This window comes from Aegilops tauschii, chromosome 5 (assembly GCF_002575655.3).
Source record: "Aegilops tauschii subsp. strangulata cultivar AL8/78 chromosome 5, Aet v6.0, whole genome shotgun sequence".
Classification (NCBI taxonomy): domain Eukaryota; kingdom Viridiplantae; phylum Streptophyta; class Magnoliopsida; order Poales; family Poaceae; genus Aegilops; species Aegilops tauschii.
Genome location: NC_053039.3, coordinates 411,656,281 through 411,682,227, shown reverse-complemented (window position 1 = coordinate 411,682,227; position 25,947 = coordinate 411,656,281). Strand labels below are relative to the sequence as shown.

At 47.2% G+C, this 25,947-nt stretch overlaps 2 protein-coding genes across 4 annotated transcripts; both read left to right on the top strand.

The window, feature by feature from the left end:
• The first annotated feature begins 1,170 nt into the window (after positions 1 to 1,170).
• On the top strand, positions 1,171 to 4,367 carry LOC109762056 (beta-glucosidase 32). 2 transcript variants are annotated; one of them, XM_020320869.4, is made up of 13 exons: positions 1,171 to 1,464; positions 1,553 to 1,616; positions 1,729 to 1,787; positions 1,924 to 1,999; positions 2,082 to 2,153; positions 2,269 to 2,356; positions 2,530 to 2,785; positions 2,899 to 3,014; positions 3,106 to 3,320; positions 3,454 to 3,476; positions 3,585 to 3,678; positions 3,775 to 3,883; positions 3,975 to 4,367. In XM_020320869.4, the coding sequence occupies exons 1-13, from the start codon at positions 1,330 to 1,332 to the stop codon at positions 4,189 to 4,191; spliced, it is 1,524 nt and encodes a 507-aa protein (XP_020176458.1). In that variant the 5' UTR covers positions 1,171 to 1,329; the 3' UTR covers positions 4,192 to 4,367. The 2 variants fall into 2 exon arrangements, with proteins under 2 accessions (XP_020176458.1, XP_073356627.1); XM_073500526.1 differs by lacking the exon at positions 1,171 to 1,464 and having other exon boundaries at positions 1,547 to 1,616; positions 1,859 to 1,999.
• A 14,380-nt stretch (positions 4,368 to 18,747) lies between these two features.
• LOC109762064 (beta-glucosidase 31-like) lies at positions 18,748 to 25,402 on the top strand. Of its 2 annotated transcripts, none has more exons than XM_020320882.4 (13): positions 18,748 to 18,990; positions 22,636 to 22,699; positions 22,798 to 22,856; positions 22,950 to 23,025; positions 23,115 to 23,186; positions 23,297 to 23,384; positions 23,498 to 23,756; positions 23,854 to 23,969; positions 24,057 to 24,277; positions 24,372 to 24,397; positions 24,521 to 24,635; positions 24,735 to 24,822; positions 24,922 to 25,402. In XM_020320882.4, the coding sequence occupies exons 1-13, from the start codon at positions 18,853 to 18,855 to the stop codon at positions 25,136 to 25,138; spliced, it is 1,539 nt and encodes a 512-aa protein (XP_020176471.1). In that variant the 5' UTR covers positions 18,748 to 18,852; the 3' UTR covers positions 25,139 to 25,402. The 2 variants fall into 2 exon arrangements, with proteins under 2 accessions (XP_020176471.1, XP_073356625.1); XM_073500524.1 differs by lacking the exon at positions 18,748 to 18,990 and adding an exon at positions 21,541 to 22,341 and having other exon boundaries at positions 22,400 to 22,699.
• Positions 25,403 to 25,947: the final 545 nt, after the last annotated feature.

The window sequence follows — 25,947 nt, the reverse complement described above, 5'->3', positions numbered from 1 at the left end:
CGCTAATTTTTCCGTTCACCGCCGAAAGAATTTTTTTCTATCCGAGGTGGTACTAAATTCTTATGTGTTCATCTGCTAGAAAAAAAAGGCTTTTCCGACATTTCGTACGAATTCTATTTTCTGCATAGGGCGAAAAATAGTCGGAGCTTCGCATAGGGCAACCAATAATGGGCTTGGCCCATTTTCTTTGTTCTGGGTTTTACTTCTATTTTTATTCTCCTTCCCCTATCTCTTTTTTCCCTTCCAAGTTTATTTTTCTTATAGAAATTATTTCATAAATTCAAAATTTTAGAAAAATGTTTGGAATTTCAATTTTTTTTATAAAATGTTCAAAATTCCAAAATTTTGCTGCTATTTTAAAAAACATTCAGAACTTGAAAAAAGTTTCCCGTTTTTCAAAAACTTTTATAGTTTTCCAAAATTGTTCAAGATTTCTAAAAAGAAAATGTCATTTTTAAAATGCTCCAAATTCGAAAAAAATTTGTTTTAGTTAAATTTTCACAATTAAAATAATGTTAATTGATACAGATTTTTGAAAAATGTTATGAATTTTCAACACATGTTCCCATTCTAAAAAATGATCACAAATTCAAATAATGTTCATGTTTTTATAAAAAATTTAGTGTTTTCAAAAAATGTTTGTGAATCTTAAAAGATGTTCCTGTATCAAATTTTGTTCACTTTTTTTGAAACTGTACATAATTTTTAAAATATATTCAGGATTTAAAAAATGGTTCAAGTTTCCTACAGTATTCAGAAACTTCATACCTTAAAATCCCCTCGGTTGAAAAGAAAAATAGATTGAATAATTCATGGGCCTTCTCTGGCGTATGATGACGAAACAAAACTCTTAAATGCCCTCGATCAATGAATGGAAAAATAACGGATTTGTTACTTCACACCCGGCGAAACCGAGAAGTTAAATGTTCCTTTTGTCACGTGCACACAGGGTTTTGCTTGCACATATAATTCTCACTAACTTTAAATGCATATTATGTTGCTCCTGTTGTAACACACGAGCATATGTGCTAGTACTTCATAAAATAGCTGCATGCATTATTCTGATGCAGAGGCCGGGATTTTTTTTTAATAAAAAAACTGAACCTGAACATACATGAAGTGAGTACGAGGGGTCTGTTTGAGTAGTGTCACACAGTGTCTTCTGAACAAATGAGGCCGAGTAGAGGGTCCGGTTAAAGATGCTCCCACGACAGCGCCACGCACCAACCGCGCCACGGACACACGGAGAGAGAAAGGAGTGGCCAGGACACAGAATCACTCTCGCCCACTCCACAGGAGCAGCGCAAAGGCGCGGTGCCGCCAGTGCTCATGCCGATGCTCTTTCCCTTCCCCGTCGCCGTCCTCTTCGCCGCCGCGGCCTTTGCTCCGAGGCACGCCTCCGCGCTCACCCGCCATGACTTCCCCGAGGGGTTCGTCTTCGGCGCAGGCACCTCGGCCTACCAGGTACTGTCTTGCGGTGCACTGTATGTTCATCCGTATCACACGCTTGGTTCTGCACCGTCTGAGGAGCTGAAACTCTTGACGACGTCAGGTGGAAGGCGCGGCCGCAGAGGATGGAAGGAGGCCCAGCATCTGGGACACCTTCACCCATCAAGGTCCGTGCAGTGCAAAGACCATGGACTCACGCTTCGGCAATCAGTACAAGGCCCCTTAATTCACTGTATAAATCTTGGGGATAAGTCCAGTATTATGTCTTTGCGATGACAGGTCACTCGTCTGACGGATCCACGGCAGATGTTTCAGCAGATCAGTACCATCACTACAAGGTAAGAACTAACTAGCTCTGCGTGAATCAAACATGGTTGCTATCTCTGAAATTCTGAACGAATTCGAACAGAGTGCATGTTAAGAAAGTTCGTCAGGTTCTTTGGTTTCAAATATGAGCAAATCCTTTGATCTCAGGAAGATGTAAAGCTTATGCACAAGATGGGTCTGGACGCGTACAGATTCTCCATCTCTTGGCCCCGGCTTATTCCTGGTAGGTACCAGTGTACAACTAATTTTGAGCATAATACCTTACCTTTCTGAAAAGTTGTGATGCTTGGTACCAAATTGCGTAGATGGAAGAGGACAGATAAACCCAAAGGGCTTGGAATACTACAACAATTTGATAGATGAGCTGATACTACATGGTATATGAATTGTTACTTTCCCTCCCTTTTTGTTGATGTGAAACTGAATTCTACAAATAATTCTGTTCCTCTCAAATATTGGCTAATCCTGCTAATTGTTCTGTCAATTTGGTAGGAATTCAGCCTCATGTCACTATCTACCATTTTGATCTTCCTCAGGCCCTGCAGGACGAATACAGTGGACTACTTAGCCCCAGATTCATGTAACTGCCCGAAATGCTAATGCAGTTACATGTTTTTTTTTGAATGAGCAATGTGTTACATGTGAAATGCCCCCTAGCATCCATGGATCAATCATGACCATGAAAGAAAAATCAGATAATTCACCGAAGGAATCAATTCTTTAGCAGTTCTAACTTTCTAACATGCGTTTCAGAGAAGATTACACGGCTTACGCAAACGTGTGCTTCAAGAGCTTCGGGGACAGAGTGAAGCACTGGGTAACCGTCAACGAGCCAAACATAGAGCCGATCGGCGGCTACGACAACGGCTCTCAACCGCCGCGCCGCTGCTCCTATCCATTCGGCGCAGACTGCGCCGAAGGGAATTCTTCGACCGAGCCGTACATAGCGGCTCACCATCTCCTGCTCGCACACGCTTCGGCAGTGTCCCTGTATAGAGAGAAGTACAAGGTCTCTTTGGTTGTCAACTCCCTTGTTGTCTCTGATGCATGCCACACATGGCAGGTTATGGTTGATTGAGCATGGGGTTGAAAACTTGAAATGATCAATTAATCATCATGTAGGCAGCTCAGGGAGGCCAGATAGGAATCACTCTGCTGGGCTGGTGGCATGAGCCTTCTACTGACACACCCCAGGATGCAGCTGCTGCCGTGAGGATGAATGACTTCCACATAGGATGGTTAGTAACAATACTATTATGTACTCCTAAGAAGAATTAGAAGAAGAGTTTACAGTAGTACTGGCACTGCCTCCTTCATCATATGAGACAGGTTCATGCATCCGTTGGTGTACGGAGACTACCCTCCGGTGATGAGGAGCAGGGTAGGCCGTCGATTGCCGGCTCTACCGGCGCCGGAGTCGGAGAAGGTGCGTGGATCGTTCGACTTCATCGGCTTCAACCACTACCTCATCATGCGTGCGCGATCGATCGACACCAGTTCCGGCCAGGAACCCAGGGACTACTACGTGGATGCAGCCGTCAAAAGTAATGAGCCCTGAACAACACTAGACTTTGGTTATTACTTATATCATTCAGAAGAATAGTAGGTTTCTGCAGGCTGCAGTGCAGTTTGGTCTGACTTGCCTCCCATGTTGATGTTGTTCTCCTGATGATGCAGATCCAGCAGCAGACATAACCACGGTATAACGATAATGCATATGGTGCAGGAGATGGTTTCTGCCTGCGCATGTGGTATCATCTCATCCTCATCCTGCGCCCATGATGATCTCCTTGATGCAACATGTGCAGGGCGAGGTTGAGACCGCCCCGTGGTCCCTGAGGAAGCTGCTGGAGCACCTGAAACTCAACTACGGGAACCCCACTGTGTGGATCCACGAAAATGGTATCATCTAATGGTATCATCTGAGTTCTCACGGATTCAGGTACGCAGGCCGACCTGCCATGAGGCAACAAAATGAGCTGTTCTTTCTTGGTTCAGGGTACGCAGACGCCCCCGGCACCCGGAGCAAGGCCGAGGAGGAGGAGGACGACGAGGACAGAGTGGAGTTCCTGCAAGATTACATGGAGACCCTGTACCTGTCCATACGGTGCACATGCAGCTTCTCTTCTCCGTCGTCTTCTTTCTCTCGCCTTCCTCCGATTCTTTTTTTTTTCCCTCTGATGAAAACTGTGTTGCAGGAACGGGTCGAACGCGCGGGGATACTTCGTGTGGTCGTTCCTGGACGTGTTCGAGTTCCTCGTCGGCTACCGGCTGCGCTTCGGCCTGTGCGGCGTCGACATGGGCGATGCGGCGAGGACGAGGTACCTGAGGAGCTCCGCCCGCTGGTACTCCGGCTTCCTCGGCGGCGGCGAGCTCCGGCCGGCTGCTCGGCCCCAGAAGTCCTACGTCCAATGAGAAAAACAAGAGACTCTCACATGTGTCTCTCCAGTCTCCACGTGTTTGTTTTCCTCGAGCTGCTCTGCGCGACGAAAATACCTGTACCGGGTTCCCGTGCAACGATACAAGGAGAATAAGAATACGTTTTGTAGTCTTGTTGAAAAATTATTATAAGGGGCTGACTATCTTCCAAACGACTGATTTTTTTCAGTTTCAGTTGGCCGTGCCACGTGTCACCCTTCTCCTTCCTCGTCGTCATTGTCTTTCTCCTGCCCCATGTCATTGTCTTTCTCCCGCCCTGTCGACCAGTCCACCGGGCACCGGCACCGGCCTAACCATTGTCTCCCATCACCTATGGCCAGCATCGCCGTCATGGCGTCTCGCCCTGTCTGAGCCGCCGCCTCCTCCGAGATGCTGCCGCCCACACAACACCACACCCATATTCGCCAACCTCCGACTATTAATAGCAAATGTGGAAAGTTAATCCTCCTTCTGCAAACCCGAAAACCAACCAAAAGAATTTTTTTATTGTTATGCTACTAGCCAACTTCAGTTTTTCGTCACTAACTTGGTCGAAAGGCTTCTGCTATTGCTCATGTAACGAACATCAAACTCCAAAGTATGGGAGGTCTTTTGAAGATTCTGGCGAAGGTTGTGCTGGTCGATAGCAGCCTCTTTGCAAGGTTCTGGCTCACACAATCGCTCATGGTCCGATGCTAGTGCCAAAGGCGTTGTTGGTGGCAAAAGATGGGGACCAAGGTAGGGAGAACAAGATTTTTTTTTTAAACTATCTACTGTGGAGCAAAGCCCCAGAGTCTTTTATTCCAACCTCAAAGAAAGAGTACAGTTACAGTTAGTCATATATACAAAAGGAAAGAAAAAACCTACCCCAAACTTACCTATAGTCTAAGGGAGGGAATTAACCCAAGCCAGAAGAGAGGCCCTGGTAGGACTAGCTAACCTATGAGATAATAAGGTTACATCATGTACAAAATTACACTTCCACCTAGCAAAAGAGGCTGTCTCTTCTCTAAAAGTTCCGCCATTACACAAAATCCAAATGTTCCAAGCAGCTGTAAGCATAACTTCAAAGAAGAAGGTGGGTCTGAAGGATCTCCTTGCATGAGAAATACAATCCTGCAAGTTTTCCCCACCAGTCCAATCAATTCCCAGGTAGCTCCAGACTCTGTTGCTGAAGGTGCAATTCATGAAAAGGTGCAGTCTGTCTTCATAAGTCTGAGCCGCACAAATGACACATTGATTGTCATCATCAGGCAGCCTCCAGTGTCTTCTGACAAGCATATCCTTGGTGTTTAGGCGATCAAAGAATAACAACCATCCAAAAACTTTGATTTTCATGGTGCACTTGCTCATCCAAAGCCATTTACATGTTTGAATTGTAGGCATGTGAGAATCAGGGAGGACAAGATGGCCACGAGAGCTTAGATAGGGACTTAGGGTCGAACTGGACCATGGCCCGTCCATTTTTTTGCACTTTTTTCTTTACCTATGCTTTGGAGCCTAGCCTAGCCCATCGCCTACAGTTCTCTCCTTTGGGCTGGCCCGCTCCGATTTTCCTTTGAAGATCCGCCAGGTGGCAACTGAGTTTTACTACTAAAAACGGTTGGAAAAGTGGGGTGTGGCAAAGGGATGTGCCTTGGCGACCAAGGGTGAGGACTCCTTTCATGACTTCATTGAGCTGCTTAAAGGTCACATGGACGTGACTTCAATCACCCAAGGTTTGAATTGCTTGGTCAACACAAAGAAGATCAACAAAGTCAACCAACTACTAGCGCTGCCTTGGGGGGACAACCCTACCAGACGTCAGTCAGCCAGGAGCACATGTTTTCTTCTCCAGTGATTGTTATTTTGGGAAAAGTCCGCCAGAGGTTTCGTTCTTTTTTCGAAATGGAGGATTACCCCCGGCCTTTGCATTTGGCCGTGCACACAACCATTTTATTATATTATTCAACAGTGCTCAACAATAAATACATGGTTATTATATTATTCAACAGAGCTCAGCAATAAATACATGGATAAACCCAAAACTACCTTCCTGACAACTACTGTCGCACACCTACACACTTGATGATGTACCCTGACCGTGTATCAACACACAACATTTATTCTGGTGATCTCAACAAGCCGCTGCTGACAAGTTGAGAGTGAAGGAAATATGCCCTAGAGGCAATAATAAAGTTATTATTTATTTCCTTATATCATAATAAATGTTTATTATTCATGCTAGAATTGTATTAACCGGAAACATAATACTTGTGTGAATACATAGACAAACAGAGTGTCACTAGTATGCCTCTACTTGACTAGCTCGTTGATCAAAGATGGTTATGTTTCCTAGCCATTGACATGAGTTGTCATTTGATTTACGGTATCACATCATTAGAAGAATGATGTGATTGACTTGACCCATTCCGTTAGCTTAGCACTCGATAGTTTAGTATATTGCTATTGCTTTCTTCATGACTTATACATGTTCCTATGCCTATGAGATTATGCAACTCCCGTTTACCGGAGGAACACTTTATGTGCTACCAAACGTCACAACGTAACTGGGTGATTATAAAGGTGCTCTACAGGTGTCTCCAAAGGTACTTGTTGGGTTGGCGTATTTCGAGATTAGGATTTGTCACTCCGATTGTCGGAGAGGTATCTCTAGGCCCACTCGGTAATGCACATCACTTAAGCCTTGCAAGCATTGCAAATAATGAGTTAGTTGCGGGATGATGTATTACGGAACGAGTAAAGAGACTTGCCGGTAACGAGATTGAACTAGGTATTGAGATACCGACGATCGAATCTCGGGCAAGTAACATACCGATGACAAAGGGAACAACGTATGTTGTTATGCGGTCTAACCGATAAAGATCTTCGTAGAATATGTGGGAGCCAATATGAGCATCCAGGTTCCGCTATTGGTTATTGACCGGAGACGTGTCTCGTTCATGTCTACATAGTTCTCGAACCCGTAGGGTCCGCACGCTTAAAGTTTCGATGACGGTTATGTTATGAGTTTATGAGTTTTGATGTACCGAAGGTAGTTCGGAATCCCGGATGTGATCACAGACATGACGAGGAGTCTCGAAATGGTCGAGACATGAAGATTGATATATTGGAAGCCTATATTTGGATATCGGAAGTGTTCTAGGTGAAATCGGGATTTTACCGGAGTACCGGGGGTTACTGGAACCCCCCCGGGGGGGTTTAATGGGCCTTCATGGGCCTTAGTGGAGAAGAGGAGGGGCGGCCAGGGCAGGCCGCGCGCCCCCTCCCCCTCTAGTCTGAATTGGACAAGGAGGGGGGGGCGCCCCCTTTCCTTCTTCTCCTCTTCCTCCTTCCCCCCTTCTCCTAATCCAACAAGGAAGGGAGGGAGTCCTACTCCCGGTGGGAGTAGGACTCCTCCTGGCGCGCCTCCTCCTGGCCGGCCGCCTCTCCCCCCTTGCTCCTTTATATACGGGGGCAGGGGGGCACCCTAGAGACACAACAATTGATCTGTTGATCTTTTAGCCGTGTGCGGTGCCCCCCTCCACCATAGTCCACCTCGATAATACTGTAGCGGTGCTTAGGCGAAGCCCTGCGTCGGTAGAACATCATCATCGTCACCACGCCGTCGTGCTGACGGAACTCTCCCTCAACACTCGGCTGGATCGGAGTTCGAGGGACGTCATCGAGCTGAACGTGTGCTGAACTCGGAGGTGCCGTGCGTTCGGTACTTGATCGGTCGGATAATGAAGACGTACGACTACATCAACCGTGTTGTGCTAAACGCTTCCGCTTTCGGTCTATGAGGGTACGTGGACAACACTCTCCCCTCTCGTTGCTATGCATCACCATGATCTTGCGTGTGCATAGGAAAATTTTGAAATTACTACGTTCCCCAACAGTGGCATCCGAGCCTGGTTTTATGCGTAGATGTCATATGCACGAGTAGAACACAAGTGAGTTGTGGGCGATATAAGTCATACTGCTTACCAGCATGTCATACTTTGGTTCGGCGTATTGTTGGATGAAGCGGCCCGGACTGACATTACGCGTACGCTTACGCGAGACTGGTTCTACCGACGTGCTTTGCACACAGGTGGCTGGCGGGTGTCAGTTTCTCCAACTTTAGTTGAACCGAGTGTGGCTACGCCCGGTCCTTGTGAAGGTTAAAACAACACCAACTTGACAAACTATCGTTGTGGTTTTGATGCGTAGGTAAGAACGGTTCTTGCTCAGCCCGTAGCAGCCACGTAAAACTTGCAACAACAAAGTAGAGGACGTCTAACTTGTTCTTGCAGGGCATGTTGTGATGTGATATGGTCAAAGCATGATGCTAAATTTTATTGTATGAGATGATCATGTTTTGTAACCGAGTTATCGGCAACTGGCAGGAGCCATATGGTTGTCGCTTTATTGTATGCAATGCAATCGCCCTGTAATGCTTTACTTTATCACTAAGCGGTAGCGATAGTCGTAGAAGCATAAGATTGGCGAGACGACAATGATGCTACGATGGAGATCAAGGTGTCGCGCCGGTGACGATGGTGATCATGACGGTGCTTCGGAGATGGAGATCACAAGCACAAGATGATGATGGCCATATCATATCACTTATATTGATTGCATGTGATGTTTATCTTTTATGCATCTTATCTTGCTTTGATTGACGGTAGCATTATAAGATGATCTCTCACTAAATTTCAAGAGAAAAGTGTTCTCCCTGAGTATGCACCATTGCCAAAGTTCGTCGTGCCCAGACACCACGTGATGATCGGGTGTGATAAGCTCTACGTCCATCTACAACGGATGCAAGCCAGTTTTGCACACGCATAATACTCAGGTTAAACTTGACGAGCCTAGCATATGCAGATATGGCCTCAGAACACTGAGACCGAAAGGTCGAGCGTGAATCATATAGTAGATATGATCAACATAGTGATGTTCACCATTGAAAGCTACTCCACTTCACGTGATGATCGGTTATGGTTTAGTTGATATGGATCACGTGATCACTTAGAGGATTAGAGGGATGTTTATCTAAGTGGGAGTTCTTAAGTAATATGATTAATTGAACTTAAGTTTATCATGAACTTAGTACCTGATAGTATCTTGGTTGTCTATGTTGATTGTAGACAGGTGGCCCGTGTTGTTGTTCCATTGAATTTTAATGCGTTCCTTGAGAAAGCAAAGTTGAAAGATGATGGTAGCAATTACACGGACTGGGTCCGTAACTTGAGGATTATCCTCATTGCTGCACAGAAGAATTACGTCTTGGAAGCACCGCTAGGTGCCAAACCTGCTGCAGGAGCAACACCAGATGTTATGAACGTCTGGCAGAGCAAAGCTGATGACTACTTGATAGTTCAGTGTGCCATGTTTTACGGCTTAGAACCGGGACTTCAACGGCGTTTTGAACGTCATGGAGCATATGAGATGTTTCAGGAGTTGAAGTTAATATTTCAAGCAAATGCCCGGATTGAGAGATATGAAGTCTCCAATAAGTTCTACAGCTGCAAGATGGAGGAGAATAGTTCTGTCAGTGAGCATATACTCAGAATGTCTGGGTATAACAATCACTTGATTCAACTGGGAGTTCATCTTCCGGATGATAGCGTCATTGACAGAATTCTTCAATCACTGCCACCAAGCTACAAGAGCTTTGTGATGAACTATAACATGCAAGGGATGGATAAGACGATTCCCGAGCTCTTCGCAATGGTAAAAGCTGCGGAGGTAGAAATCAAGGAGCATCAAGTGTTGATGGTTAATAAGACCACCAGTTTCAAGAAAAAGGGCAAAGGGAAGAAGAAGGGGAACTTCAAGAAAAACAGCAAGCAAGTTGCTGCTCAAGAGAAGAAACCCAAGTCTGGACCTAAGCCTGAGACTGAGTCCTTCTACTGCAAGAAGACTGGTCACTGGAAGCGGAACTGCCCCAAGTATTTGGCGGATAAGAAGGATGGCAAGGTGAACAAAGGTATATGTGATATACATGTTATTGATGTGTACCTTACCAGAGCTCGCAGTAGCACCTGTGTATTTGATACTGGTTCTGTTGCTAATATTTGCAACTCAAAACAGGGACTACGGATTAAGCGAACACTCGCAAGGACCAAGTGACGATGCGCGTGGGAAACGGTTCCAAAGTCGATGTGATCGCCGTCGGCACGCTACCTCTACATCTACCTTCGGGATTAGTATTAGACCTAAATAATTGTTATTTGGTGCCAGCGTTGAGCATGAACATTATATCTGGATTTTGTTTGATGCGAGACGGTTATTCATTTAAATCAGAGAATAATGATTGTTCTATTTATATGAGTAAAATCTTTTATGGTCATGCACCCTTGAAGAGTGGTCTATTTTTGATGAATCTCGATAGTAGTGATACACATATTCATAATGTTGAAGCCAAAAGACGCAGAGTTGATAATGATAGTGCAACTTATTTGTGGCACTGCCGTTTGGGTCATATTGGTGTAAAGCGCATGAAGAAACTCCATACTGGTGGACTTTTGGAATCACTTGATTATGAATCACTTGGTACTTGCGAACCATGCCTCATGGGCAAGATGACTAAAACGCCGTTCTACGGAACTATGAAGCGAGCAACTGATTTATTGGAGATCATACATACTGCTGTATGTGGACCAATGAATATTGAGGCTCGCGGCGGGTATCGTTATTTTCTCACCTTCACAGATGATTTAAGCAGATATGGGTATATCTACTTAATGAAACATAAGTCTGAAACATTTGAAAAGTTCAAAGAATTTCAGAGTGAAGTTGAAAATCATCGTAACAAGAAAATAAAGTTTCTACGATCTGATCGTGGAGGAGAATATTTGAGTTACGAGTTTGGTCTACATTTGAAACAATGCGGAATAGTTTCGCAACTCACGCCACCCGGAACACCACAGCGTAATGGTGTGTCCGAACGTCGTAATTGTACTTTACTAAATATGGTGCGATCTATGATATCTCTTACTGATTTACCGCTATCGTTTTGGGGTTATGCTTTAGAGACGGCCGCACTCACGTTAAATAGGACACCATCAAAATCTGTTGAGACGACGCCTTATGAACTGTGGTTTGGCAAGAAACCAAAGTTGTCATTTCTTAAAGTTTGGGGCTGCGATGCTTATGTGAAAAAGCTTCAACCTGATAAGCTCGAACCCAAATCGGAGAAATGTGTCTTCATAGGATACCCAAAGGAGACTGTTGGGTACACCTTCTATCACAGATCCGAAGGCAAGACATTCGTTGCTAAGAATGGATCCTTTCTAGAGAAGGAGTTTTTCTCGAAAGAAGTGAGTGGGAGGAAAGTAGAACTTGATGAGGTAACCGTACCTGCTCCCTTATTGGAAAGTAGTTCATCACAGAAACCGGTTCCTGTGACGTCTATACCAATTAGTGAGGAAGTTAATGATGATGATCATGGAACTTCAGATCAAGTTGTTACTGAACCTCGTAGGTCAACCAGAGTAAGATCCGCACCAGAGTGGTATGGTAATCCTGTTCTGGAGGTTATGTTACTAGACCATGACGAACCTACGAACTATGAAGAAGCAATGGTGAGCCCAGATTCCGCAAAATGGCTTGAAGCCATGAAATCTGAGATGGGATCCATGTATGAGAACAAAGTATGGACTTTGGTTGACTTGCCCGATGATCGGCAAGCCATTGAGAATAAATGGATCTTCAAGAAGAAGACTGACGCTGACGGTAATGTTACTGTCTATAAAGCTCGACTTGTTGCAAAAGGTTTTCGACAAGTTCAAGGGATTGACTACGATGAGACTTTCTCACCCGTAGCGATGCTTAAGTCTGTCTGAATCACGTTAGCAATTGCCGCATTTTATGATTATGAAATTTGGCAAATGGATGTCAAAACTGCATTCCTGAATGGGTTTCTGGAAGAAGAGTTGTATAGGATGCAACTAGAAGGTTTTGTCGATCCAAAAGGAGCTAACAAAGTGTGCAAGCTCCAGCGATCCATTTATGGACTGGTGCAAGCCTCTCGGAGTTGGAATAAACACTTTGATAGTGTGATCAAAGCATTTGGTTTTATACAGACTTTTGGAGAAGCCTGTATTTACAAGAAAGTGAGCGGAAGCTCTGTAGCATTTCTGATATTATATGTGGATGACATATTGTTGATTGGAGATGATATAGAATTTCTGGATAGCATAAAGGGATACTTGAATAAGGGTTTTTCAATGAAGGACCTCGGTGAAGCTGCTTATATATTGGGCATCAAGATCTATAGAGATAGATCAAGACGCTTAATTGGACTTTCACAAAGCACATACCTTGACAAAGTTTTGAAGAAGTTCAAAATGGATCAAGCAAAGAAAGGGTTCTTGCCTGTGTTACAAGGTGTGAAGTTGAGTAAGACTCAATGCCCGACCACTTCAGAAGATAGAGAGAAGATGAAAGATGTTCCCTATGCTTCAGCCATAGGCTCTATCATGTATGCAATGCTGTGTACCAGACCTGATGTGTGCCTTGCTATAAGTTTGGCAGGGAGGTACCAAAGTAATCCAGGAGTGGATCACTGGACAGCGGTCAAGAACATCCTGAAATACCTGAAAAGGACTAAGGATATGTTTCTCGTTTATGGAGGTGACAAAGAGCTAGTCGTAAATGGTTACGTCGATGCAAGCTTTGACACTGATCCGGACGATTCTAAATCGCAAACCGGATATGTGTTTACATTGAACGGTGGAACTGTCAGTTGGTGCAGTTCTAAACAAAGCGTTGTGGCGGGATCTACGTGTGAAGTGGAGTACATAGCTGCTTCGGAAGCAGCAAATAAAGGAGTCTGGATGAAGGAGTTCATATCCGATCTAGGTGTCATACCTAGTGCATCGGGTCCAATGAAAATCTTTTGTGACAATACTGGTGCAATTGCCTTGGCGAAGGAATCCAGATTTCACAAGAGAACCAAACACATCAAGAGATGCTTCAATTCCATCTGGGATTTAGTCCAGGTGGGAGACATAGAAATTTGCAAGATACATACGGATCTGAATGTTGCAGACCCGTTGACTAAGCCTGTTCCACGAGCAAAACATGATCAGCACCAAGGCTCCATGGGTGTTAGAATCATTACTGTGTAATCTAGATTATTGACTCTAGTGCAAGCGGGAGACTGAAGGAAATATGCCCTAGAGGCAATAATAAAGTTATTATTTATTTCCTTATATCATGATAAATATTTATTATTCATGCTAGAATTATATTAACCGGAAACATAATACTTGTGTGAATACATAGACAAACAGAGTGTCACTAGTATGCCTCTACTTGACTAGCTCTTTGATCAAAGATGGTTATGTTTCCTAGCCATTGACATGAGTTGTCATTTGATTTATGGGATCACATCATTAGAAGAATGATGTGATTGACTTGACCCATTCCGTTAGCTTAGCACTCGATCGTTTAGTATATTGCTATTGCTTTCTTCATGACTTATACATGTTCCTATGACTATGAGATTATGCAACTCCCGTTTACCGGAGGAACACTTTTTGTGCTACCAAAGGTCACAACGTAACTGGGTGATTATAAAGGTGCTCTACAGGTGTCTCCAAAGGTACTTGTTGGGTTGGTGTATTTCGAGATTAGGATTTGTCACTCCGATTGTCGGAGAGGTATCTCTGGGCCCACTCGGTAATGCACAACACTTAAGCCTTGCAAGCATTGCAACTAATGAGTTAGTTACGGGATGATGTATTACGGAACGAGTAAACAGACTTGCCGGTAACGAGATTGAACTAGGTATTGAGATACCGACGATCGAATCTCGGGCAAGTAACATACCGATGACAAAGGGAACAACGTATGTTGTTATGCGGTCTGACCGATAAAGATCTTCGTAGAATATGTGGGAGCCAATATGAGCATCCAGGTTTCGCTATTGGTTATTGAACGGAGACGTGTCTCGGTCATGTCTACATAGTTCTCGAACCCGTAGGGTCCGCACGCTTAAAGTTTCGATGACGGTTATGTTATGTGTTTATGAGTTTTGATGTACCGAAGGTAGTTCGGAATCCCGGATGTGATCACGGACATGACAAGGAGTCTCGAAATGGTCGAGACATGAAGATTGATATATTGGAAACCTATATTTGGATATCGGAAGTGTTCCAGGTGAAATCGGGATTTTACCGGAGTACCGGGGGTTACCGGAACCCCCCGGGGGTTTAATGGGCCTTCATGGGCCTTAGTGGAGAAGAGGAGGGGCGGCCAGGGCAGGCCGCGCGCCCCTCCCCCTCTAGTCCGAATTGGACAAGGGGGGGGGGGCGCCCCCCTTTCCTTCTTCTCCTCTTCCTCCTTCCCCCCTTCTCCTAATCCAACAAGGAAGGGACGGAGTCCTACTCCCGGTGGGAGTAGGACTCCTCCTGGCACGCCTCCTCCTGGCCGGCCGCCTCTCCCCCTTTGCTCCTTTATATACGGGGGCAGGGGGGCACCCTAGAGACACAACAATTGATCTGTTGATCTTTTAGCCGTGTGCGGTGCCCCCTCCACCATAGTCCACCTTGATAATACTGTAGCGGTGCTTGGGCGAAGCCCTGCGTCGGTAGAACATCATCATCGTCACCACGCCGTCGTGCTGACGAAACTCTCCCTCAACACTCGGCTGGATCGGAGTTCGAGGGACGTCATCGGGCTGAACGTGTGCTGAACTCGGAGGTGCCATGCGTTCGGTACTTGATCGGTCGGATCGTGAAGACGTACGACTACATCAACCGCGTTGTGCAAAACGCTTCCGCTTTCAGTCTACGAGGGTACGTGGACAACACTCTCCCCTCTCGTTGCTATGCATCACCATGATCTTGCGTGTGCGTAGGAAATTTTTGAAATTACTACGTTCCCCAACAGAGAGCACCAACCGGTCGAGTTAGAGCATCTCCAGCCGTCCCCCCAAGAAGCCCCCCCAGGACCACTTTTTAATCGCCGGCGGTAAAAAACGTCCCAACCACGGCCCCAGACTCTCAATTTTCGTCGGATTTGCCCAAAACTAGCGTCGGCACTCCCAGGCCAAACCCAGCCCATCGGGGAGCACTTGGGGCGGAGAGAGAAGATTTTGCATGCATTTGGCCCACATTCAGCCTCCCACTCCCTCTCTCCTCCCTTTTTCTCCTTGTCCTACCCACTTGCATGCCTTCTCTTTTGTTCTCTCCCCACATAATCCCGTCGACGCCTTCGCCATGTGCACGCTGGCCCTCGCCATGCTCCTCGGGCCGCCCCCGCGAGCGAGCGGGGGGAGCGGCGCCCCCGCCCGTGCACTCCACGGAGCCTGAGCCGCGGTCTCAGGTGGCGCAGGCGAATTGCCCGTCGGAGTTTCCGGTGCAGAGGGGGTGGCCGCCGTGCTCGCAGACGGACGGCGCGGATGGGACGACGTACAAGTCCTCGGGGGCGAGTGATGCGGTCCCACGGACGGGCAGCTGGCGGAACTCCTCCTCGAGGCGCGCCATGACGACCCGCAGCGCCGCCTCGACGAGCGGACCGGCCTTGTCGGCCTGGGCGCGGACGGGCGAGGAGGACGGCGGCGTGGAAGGATGGCACTGTGAGCGCGGCCGTGGGAGGGCGCGGCATGTGAGCGGGAGCGCACGGCCGCGGCCTGGCCGGCGAGCGCGACCTGGACGGGGTGGCCTGGGGGGGGGGGGCTGGGAAATTTTTGACCCCCACGCTAAATTTTCGCCGGCACAACCCACTAAAAGTTTGCTCCTGGGGAGGTAACCGGCTGAAGATGCTTTTAGACCCTCCGTACACATCGCATGCGCACGCTCTAGAATCGGTCAGAGATTATTTGTTGTGGTGTGCTATCTGCCGTGTCTTCACTAATTGTTTGCGCCTTGTAAGGTTTGATTCTGGATGTATTGATTTTTGCGTGGTTTGCCTCGCAGGTGCTAACAGAAAAAAGAACAAAGCTACATCTACGGACGACCTACGAGTAATCTACATCCACCGTTTAAATTGGGAGGGGGGTTGATTAATCATTTTATTGGGGTTGGACCAATAAAAAACTGAACCTTTGAGCCCGTATATGCGACAGTACTTGGCAGCCCGTAAGTCTAGCATTCTTGTGTCGCATGCACACTCACGTGTCACGTGGCATGCACCATTTTCTCAGGAATTTTCGAAGTACTAGCACCTACCGTATATTCCAAGAAATTCTCGCAGGAAGCCGTAGTCCGTATATTGTTTTTAAACTACTCTGTGTAAGTGTGTACGTGAAGAATCATCATGGAGTACGAGTTTGAGTTAGTAATGCTTGAACTGGAAGCACACCTGCTGTCGGCCAATGGTCGCCACACGGCCGGGCTCTCCTAGGGAAAAGGTTGAAAAAGGAGATATGCGGGCCCCAAGTTCTAGAAGCGGACCAAACATGAGAAGATCCCCGTGGAGAAGAGAGCGGACGGGACACTACGGTTACGTTTACCAATTTGATTTGAGTTGGTCCCGTCATTCTCTCGTTGCGTCGATGGCCATCTGGGTGTGTGTGTGTGACCGTCTTCTCTTTCCCAGGTGAGGAGCGAGGACACGCCGCCGCCGTACGTGGAGCCGTCGCACCCCGCGGACGAGAACACAAACGATCCTAAGTCGTACGTAATCCTACTATAAAAGCATCTCCAGCCGCCTCCCCAACAGGCCCCCCGATGACATTTTTTAGCGCCGGCGTAAAAAAACGACCCCAGTCGCGCCTTCAAGATGTTGTTTTCGTCGGTTTGGGCCGAAACTGGTGTCGGCGGACCCAAACCGAACTTGACACGCTGCGGGGCGCCGGGAAAACTGATTTTGGCGTGAACGGGAATGAGCCCGCCGAGTCAGCGACACACCGCTTCGTCGTCCTCATCGCCTCGTCTCCCGCAGGAATCAATGCCAAGACTGCCGCGCCGGTCAGCCTTCCATTGATGCCTCACGGGTGGCGCAGTGAAGGCGCCGCGACGCGCGACCCGCCCCGCTTCGGCTATAAAAGCCGACCTCCCTGCCGGTGAACGCCACAGTCGCCACAACTCGCCACCTCTCTCGCCTCGTCTCGCCACAGAAGCCATCCCCCGCGGCCGCCTCAACGCCGACGGGCGGCGCGAATGGTGGGGCGTACCCGGCCGGACCTTCGAAGCCGTCCTCAACCACATCGAGACCAGCACGCCGCGCCTCGAGTACCCGGCACCCCCGTCCTTCTCTAGCCGCCGTGGTAGTTCCTGGACGCCGCGGCGAATGGAGGCGGCGACCTCCTCCTCGTCGGGTTCCGGGTCGCCGGCGCTCCGTCCCGTCAAGCCGAAGCTGCAGGAGACACCGCTTGGGTGCCGCACCCGCAGCGACGCCCTTGTCATCAACGAGGGCACCCGCCCTCCCCTCGTTCCCTTCGCCTCGTCCGGCCGAAGACCGAGCCAGGGTTGCTCCCCGTCAAGAAGGAGCACACGGAGATGGACGCCGACAAAGAGACCGCCCTCAAGTGGGTGAAGGCGGACTGCATCCGTGAGCAGGTGGAGCGCTGGCGCCGGGCCTACGAGGAGATCAAAGCTCGGCGCCGCGGACGCGATGAGGGCGGCGGTGTCGTCCTCGATAGCGACGAGGAGGAGGACGCGCCAGGTCCGTCCAACCCCGCGCGTCGGCGACCCTAGTCAGGGATGCAGCAGGGACGGCGGCGGCTCCGGAGGGACGCAGGGCGGCGGCGGCGACTACACCCGGTTCTACAGGCTCCTTGGCATGTAGAACGCGGGCGGCGGCAGCGGCGTAGTAGGGCTAGGTGGTTGTTTTCTGTTTTTTTACAAATTTGAATGAAATCGCCGAGTTTGTGCCGTGTTTGTGCCGAATTAAACACTGGTTCGGCCCCAGACGGCGTCTTGGGGCCCGAACGGCTGGAGATGCTGTAACTAGTAATTGTGTGGGGCTCGGTTAAAAAAAACTGTGTGGTGTTCGATCGCTGGTTAGAGTTGCACCCGTACGTGGAGCAAGTTCGTAGTCTAACCAACATTGACATTTACAAGGTTGACCTGTTTGGATCAATTGGTTTTTAAATTCTATACCAACAGTGGAGGTGGAGGACAAATGCGCTGCGGATGCATGTACGGCATCGCTGTCGCAGCGGCGGTGGACCGGTAGCGGACGTCGACGTGGGCGGAAGCGGTGGACGGTGGTGGTCTCGGTCGACGACGCGCGTGGTGGACGTACGTCTCTCTACGGGAATTAAGCTTTGCTCTGCTATTATCATCCTTCACCCCGGCTGTACCTAGGCAACCGGCCGGTCCTTCGAGGCCAGAAATTCGGATTCCTTTTTCCCGGCGGCGCGCGACAGCTCGGATTCCGGCCGACCATCACCATGCGGCGAGCCATACGCCGCACGAGCACACCGCTCGAATGCAGCCATGCACGCCAAAGCTACGTACGGTCGCATTCGCACCGCGCGCACGAGAACGCCGTCGATCGGCGCCCGCCTGCCTGGGCGCGGTGCGTCAGCAACGACGTGGCCGGCCGCTGGGTTTGGACGGTAGCGCGCTCGGGCGAGCACAGCGGCGCATCACCGAGGTGGACACAGGAGCGCATCACCGAGATGGGAAGAAAACGGCATATAAAAGCCCGCGCGCCCGGCCGGGGTGGCCATCATCACCACCGGGAGAGAGAGAGAGAGACCGTGGACGGAGCTAGCAGTAGCAGGCGGGCCGATCGATGATGGCGGCGCTCTCCTCCCTGGTCCTCGTCCTGCTGCTCGTCGCCGTCGCGACTCCGGAGGCGGCGGCGGCGACAATCACCAGGGGCGACTTCCCCCCGGGGTTCATCTTCGGCGCCGGCTCCTCCTCTTACCAGGTGCGCCACTCGGACTCGATCTGCTCACGCCCAGCGGCCAGCTACCCGCCTCCCTCGACCTCGCCGTTGCGTATATCGTAGTATCAATCACTATACCGCCGGTGGTTCTGGTTCGTACGTCTGGATTTCTCCTCACCCTCAGTCAAAGCGGTCCAATAGCATCGCGCTAGCTGCTGAGCGCTGACAGCCAGACCAGCACTACTGCACTAGCATAGTACCTACCACCTTCCTTGTAGCTCCGTGATGAAAACAGATGCAGTATATATGTATGCACCACCGCATGCATGTCATGTGCTCTGCTCCGGTCCGGTCGTCGCCGATCGGTCTGCACCATACGTACCACACTCAACCACATGTTCATACACGCGGAAGTTAAGTGTTTCCTCTCCTCTTCCATGGAAGAAAGCTGCTGTCCTCGCTTTCCCTTTTCGTTCCTCCGCTCTCCTTCGTCTTCGACCGCGTCACGCGTGACTCGCCGCGTCCTTTTCTTGTACAGAAAATTATGCGTGCATGCCCAATACCACCGGTCATGCAGGGCATGTCGATGGTTTTCTAAACGCTCTTATATTTCTTTACTGAGGCAGTACTAACTCAACTCTTACCTTCATAAGAAAACGATACTTCTCTTTCTTTCGCTTTTTACCGGTCTCTGATTTCTCTCCTCTCCAAGACTCCAAGCTACAACAACTGTTCTGCGGCCCTCCCTTCCCTTTCCTTTCGTCTGCTCCTCGGTCTTTCTCACCCGTCACATGCGACGCATCCCATCGAAAGAAACTCAACAGACCGTGCCATCCCCGCGCCATCCTTCAAATGGATGGATGGAACAAGACGCGTGAGGAACTCATGGAGGCGGAGTTTCTAGCGCCAAAGGGCTTTCTCTTCTTCGTTCCTTCAACGTGTTCTCGCCCCCTCCCGCCATGTTTTTTTCTTAATGATCTGAAGCGAATAAATAAAAGTGCATGGTGATGGTGCTGGATAATTAATTTCAAAAGCACTTAGTACACACTACTCCCTTCAGTGGCGTTGCCAGAAATAAAATGATGGGTGTGCACACTCCAAAAATAGTTAATTGAGCTAGTGACCATTATGCTTGGGGCTATTTGAAAGGATTAATTGAGCAAAACTCATATATGGTAGAAAAATACCTCAAAATTCAAGGTGTGCCACGGCAACCCGCTGGCTACGCCACTATTCCCTCCATCTCATAATACAAGATCATTTTTTACACTATATCATAGTGGAAAAAAATGATCTTCTGTTATGGGATGGAGGAACTAGTATATAGACGGAAAACATTTTGTATCAGTAGTCTGATAGTAGGAAGCAATCCTCAGACCGCATGAAATCTGTCAATTTCTAATTAATCCCACGGTCAAGGCCCAGTCGTGCTAGCCACCTGTATTTGACGATGCCCCTATTTCCTTCCCGTTCCATCTCTCCCAAACCTGTTCCTCCCTCATGCCTCCGCCGGACCTTCATCCGAGCTCGCCGTCAACCACGACGCCCCCGCCCTCTCCGAGTACGCAGCCATGTCGTGCACAACGTTGACACCTCTTCGCCGGAGACACAATTCACCCCCGACGATGCAATCCACCACGCGCCCAGCTCTGTTCCCGTCTACGGCTCTACCGATCTAGTCCTCGACGCGGCCCCAAGTGACCTCGGTGGTGCACCATCCCGACATTAATTAGATGGTCGTGCCCACCCTCTCCACTGTGTTTGTTGCATCGCGAGGTGCCTGGACCCTGGAGGTCTGAACCGAATGCCAGAGTACGTACCTCCCGTGGGCCGTCGGGCGGAGAAGCAGCATTGATTTTTTGCCCCTTTTCGAAGTTTCTCCTCTGAATCAAACGTATTGCAATGCGTGGAATCGACCATTGTTCCATCATCATGGGTCCCCACTCACAGATCATGCACAAGATGATGTTTCCGGTAACCATGCATGCTTCGTAAGCTTCAGATATGTGTGCTTCAACATTCCAATTTGTTTGCATCGACGGATGACACAGGTTTGTAGATCAAAAAAATGATCGATGCACACACATGTTAGCAACATTCGTTGCTAGCTTCAAGTTACAAAATTCTATGCTTCCACTAGGTATGAATTACATTGAGATAGCAACAAATTTGATGCTTCTTAATATCCATGCTTCCTAACTTTATCGTACTTTCTTTTGATCCAGATAGTTTGCTGCAATGAAACATACTTCTACTATTTTTATACATGTATCCACTACTGCATTGTCAAGAAAATTGCTTGTATTCGAACATTGTCATCATGCTTCATATATTTCATATATGTGCTGACAGGGCAGACACTTGTTTTTTCCTTCTGGAATAATGCCAAATCAAATCTAAAAATTGTACATAAATCAATGGTGGTCTAATATAGCATGTAGAAAGAGTACATGCTTCCTTACATGGGATTCTCTGCTTCTACACTACTGTACCACATACATGTAATGCACACTGTTGCTTCGTATCTTATATGCTTATGCACCATGTGTAACAAACGTATATTTCAAGCATGGATATGTGTTGGCTTTGTAGCCGGTGGGCACCACTGTAGACATATCTGGAGGCGACCGATGCATGTGCCAGTAAGTGTGATGTCACTTGGATTTGCCTTACAATGAGGAGGACCGCAAGCGAAGTAAAGCAAGACTATGGTTTTTAGACCTCAATATACAATGTTAACTTAGGAAGCATTGCATGCACTTTTGGTGACTTGAAGGAAATAAATTTGTATTATATCTGAAACTTATTGTATGAACTAACGAAGCAGGAAACAAACTTATATCCAGTTAAAAGAAAACCATGGATACACTTTAGCATTGGACGGAAGCAAAGTTTTTCTTTTGTGTGTGTGTGTTAGAAACTGGTATAAAGATACATGAGACTTAAATTTTGTGGCATGGAAACAAATTCTTCAAGAAAAATTTTGTTACTAGGAAGCAAAGTGCTTGGATCTAATTTTACTGTTACGTCCATAAAAAATCGGTCGCAATCAAGGCAAATTATCTCGTCGATGATGCTTCTAAAGCAATTCCAACTGCTTCTATAGAACAGAAAACATGTATCCTGCCATTCAAACAATTGGTTCCATAACATCAGAAAATGATGCTTCCTGACCGCAAAAAAAGAAAAGAAAATGATTATTCCTATCATAAGAAAAATATTTTCATGGTACAAAATTTATGCTGCCATCTCAAATTAGAAACGTAACTAACTGTTGGATTTAATTGAGATAAACAATCATTGTTTACCAAAATTGTTTCCACAAAAGCTGGGATTTTACATCATTATCGGAAGCAGTTTTTGGAAACTAGTGGGGCTAGCGATTGCAGATAGGTAGTGATGTTCCGCAGAATTGGAACCACTAATAGCCTGAAACTCCTTTCGCAAAAAGTAAAAATAAAATAGATAGCCTGAAACTCTTTAAGCTATATGCTCACTCTTATACCTGACAGTTCAGACAATGGTCAAAAACAAAGAAAAAGGATTGAGAATGGTCAAAGTTAACTGCGTTCTCTAGCTCTTAAAATTCTGTTGTTTAAATCTTCAGGATTCAGATCACAGCTGATTATTATTTGTTGTATTGTATGGAATACTTTGCTGACCTGAATATTCGGCTGATTTTTCCAGGTTGAAGGTGCGGTCGCAGAGGACGGAAGAAAACCCAGCATCTGGGACACGTTCACACACTCAGGTTAGTTCTACTTTCCCCGCGATCTGTGCGTCTGAATCTGCCATGCGAATTATAACATGGAGTTTGGAGTTATAACATGGAGTTTGGAACATCCACAGGGCAGTTTGTCGACGGTGCCACTGCTGATGTGACTGCAGATCAGTATCACAAGTACAAGGTCAGTTTGTGAGACCAAGTGATGTTAAATGGTTGACTTTTCAGACCAAGAATTTGGTGTTAATCTTACAGCTGATTTTGTGTTTGACAACAGGAAGATGTAAAGCTTTTGAGCGACATGGGCGTCGACGCCTACAGATTTTCAATTGCCTGGCCTCGCCTTATTCCCGGTAAGGCCATACCCACAGTATCATGTTGACTATGTCTTTCAGAAATGAGGCCGTCAGTTCACTGATTTGATTATTTGCAATCCATGAAGATGGCCGAGTAGCTGTCAATCCAAAGGGACTGGAGTACTACAATAATCTTATCGATGAACTCCTGGCTCATGGTATTTAATCCTTGGCAGACTGAATCCTTCCTCGAAGAATAAAAATTCAAGGATCTTCAGATGTCCAGCTGCACAGAAGTGACTCATGCATATTTCTCTGCTTTATGTAGGAATCCAGCCTCACGTCACGATATATCATTTCGACTTCCCTCAGGCTCTTCAAGACGAATACAACGGCATGCTTAGCGGAAAATTCATGTACGTACTTTCTTCTTGCCCCACTAATCAAAACCGTCACTACAAGTGCAAATGCCTTTTCGTAGAGAAGAAATAATTTGCTTTTTTTTTGTCTCCTTGTCACATGGTTGCAGAGATGACTACACGGCATATGCAGAAGTGTGCTTCAAGAACTTTGGCGACAGGGTGAAGTACTGGAGCACTGTCAATGAGCCAAACGTCGAGCCCATCGGCGGATATGATACGGGTGTCCTCCCACCGCAGCGATGCTCATTCCCCTTCGGCGCCCTCAGATGCGCTAATGGCAACTCTACCACAGAGCCATACATAGTAGCTCACCATCTTCTCCTCGCACATGCCTCAGCAGCGTCTCTATATAAAGAGAAGTACCAGGTTAGGAACAATGCCGCATTTTACAGAACCATCCTGTTCATTTGGGATTAATCATTCCCACGTGTGTAATATTCCTTTTTGTTATTTCAATGACCAGGCCAAGCAAGGAGGAAAAATTGGACTCACATTGCTCGGTTGGTGGTACGAGCCTGCGACGCAAACACCTGAGGATATAGCAGCAGCTGAAAGGATGAACGACTTTCACATTGGATGGTCTGTTCTTCTCTATACCTCAAGTTTCATAGTAACGGCTATAGTTTGTATGTAACTAAAGCTAAATATCACGTGATCATGGCACAGGTATATGCATCCGTTGGTGCACGGAGATTACCCCCCTGTGATGAGGAAGAATGTTGGGTCCAGGCTACCATCTTTCACCGCTGAAGAGCTAAAGAGAGTGCGTGGGTCTTTTGATTTTGTCGGATTTAACCACTACATCGCGTTATATGTGAAGGCTGATCTTAGCAAGCTGGATGATGAGCTGAGAGATTACATCGGTGATGCAGCAGTGAAATATGAGAGTAAGAATTCTAATAACCTAAAGTCCTATCATGTGTTGTATGTGCAATGAGAGGACAGGATTAACCTAATTCATTTGCACATGTATTCTTGCAGTGCCATTTTTTAACTCGAAGAACCAGGTATTCACCGATACAATTTATTTAATTTCTAATCAATTTAGTTGGGAAATGAACTTTGTTCCCAACATAACTAAATCATTTGTATGTCTGTGTGGGCGTGTGGCTAAAATTATACTGTAACAGCTCCTGTTTGGGTTGAAAAGCGATTTCCAGTCGTCGACACCGTGGGCTCTGAAGAAAATGCTGGGGCATCTCCAGCTCAAATACAAGAACCCTGTAGTCATGATCCATGAGAACGGTAAATTCTACTAACAGAAGTTTCAGCTACCCTAGAACATCATGATCCCAAGGAATCATCAACCTGAAATATCATGTTCTCAATGTTCATATTTACCAGGAGCTGCTGGGAAGAACACCCCGGATGACGACGAGTTCAGGTCGCAGTACCTGCAGGACTACATCGAGGCGACCCTCGAATCCAGCAGGTACCAACACCATCTATTCATCTCAGCACAAGAGAAATATGACAGTGAAATAAATTGACACAGTTTATCTCACCGTTCTTTTTGTTGCTGGGTGATCAGGAACGGGTCCAATGTGCAGGGCTACTTCGTGTGGTCATTCCTGGACATGTTCGAGTATATATTCGGCTATCGCATAGGTTTTGGCCTCTATGGTGTGGACTTCAACTCTGAGGAGAGGACGAGATACCAGAGGCACTCCGCCAAGTGGTTCACCGGCTTCCTCCATGGCGGCGAGCTCAGGCCGGTGGCTCTGCCCGGCAAGGTCTATTCCCAGTGATCATGTCACACTTCTTCACGCTTCCGTATCCCACGAGGAGGAAAATGCACTAATAAGCCTGGATGGTTAGGTATTGTTTTTGGATGGAAATTGAGCTTTGCTTGGGCAGTAGGGTGTATAGGCATCTGCTTCTTTGGATTTGATTCTTCCTAATATATACTAGCCTATCCCCGCGCGGCGGCACGCCGCGCCCGTCGGTGTGGTTATATATGCAATTATGCATTGTGTTTATTTTTCTGCAATAAGAGTGTGACTATTTTGAAATAAGAGATTGTTATATGAAATTATGGATGTGGGAAAATAAGATGGAAAGCTGACCTCCGGTGTGGAAATGACAATGCCGCAAAACAAATGTGACAGATATAAAGTTGTATTCAACAAAAAATGTCAGACTGTTCCTCACCTAACACAAAAGCCATGATGAGAAGACATTGGCCCTTGTGAACTGATAATTTTTTTAGAACATTGAGTTAAATTGAAAGACAAAGTAAATGAGAGCATGAAATAATTCCAAAGTAATGTTATATGAATATTCAACTCTTAAATCTGCGCCAATTCTCTCTAAATATCAAGTCTTCGTGAACCCCATTTGGTGTTATTTGACAAATTAACAGAACACGGAAAGCAATGGAAACCTGTGGTCCAGTCCTAGCTCCGCCCCTGCCCACACTGCTTGTCCTTCCTGTGGAGGAACGTCGTACCCATCCTGGGCGACGGCTGCGTGTTTATATAGCCAAGGCGTGACTCCTGGTATAGCGTACAAGATCGTTCAGATTACAGGAGACTTGGAGAGAAAGAGATAGAAGAAG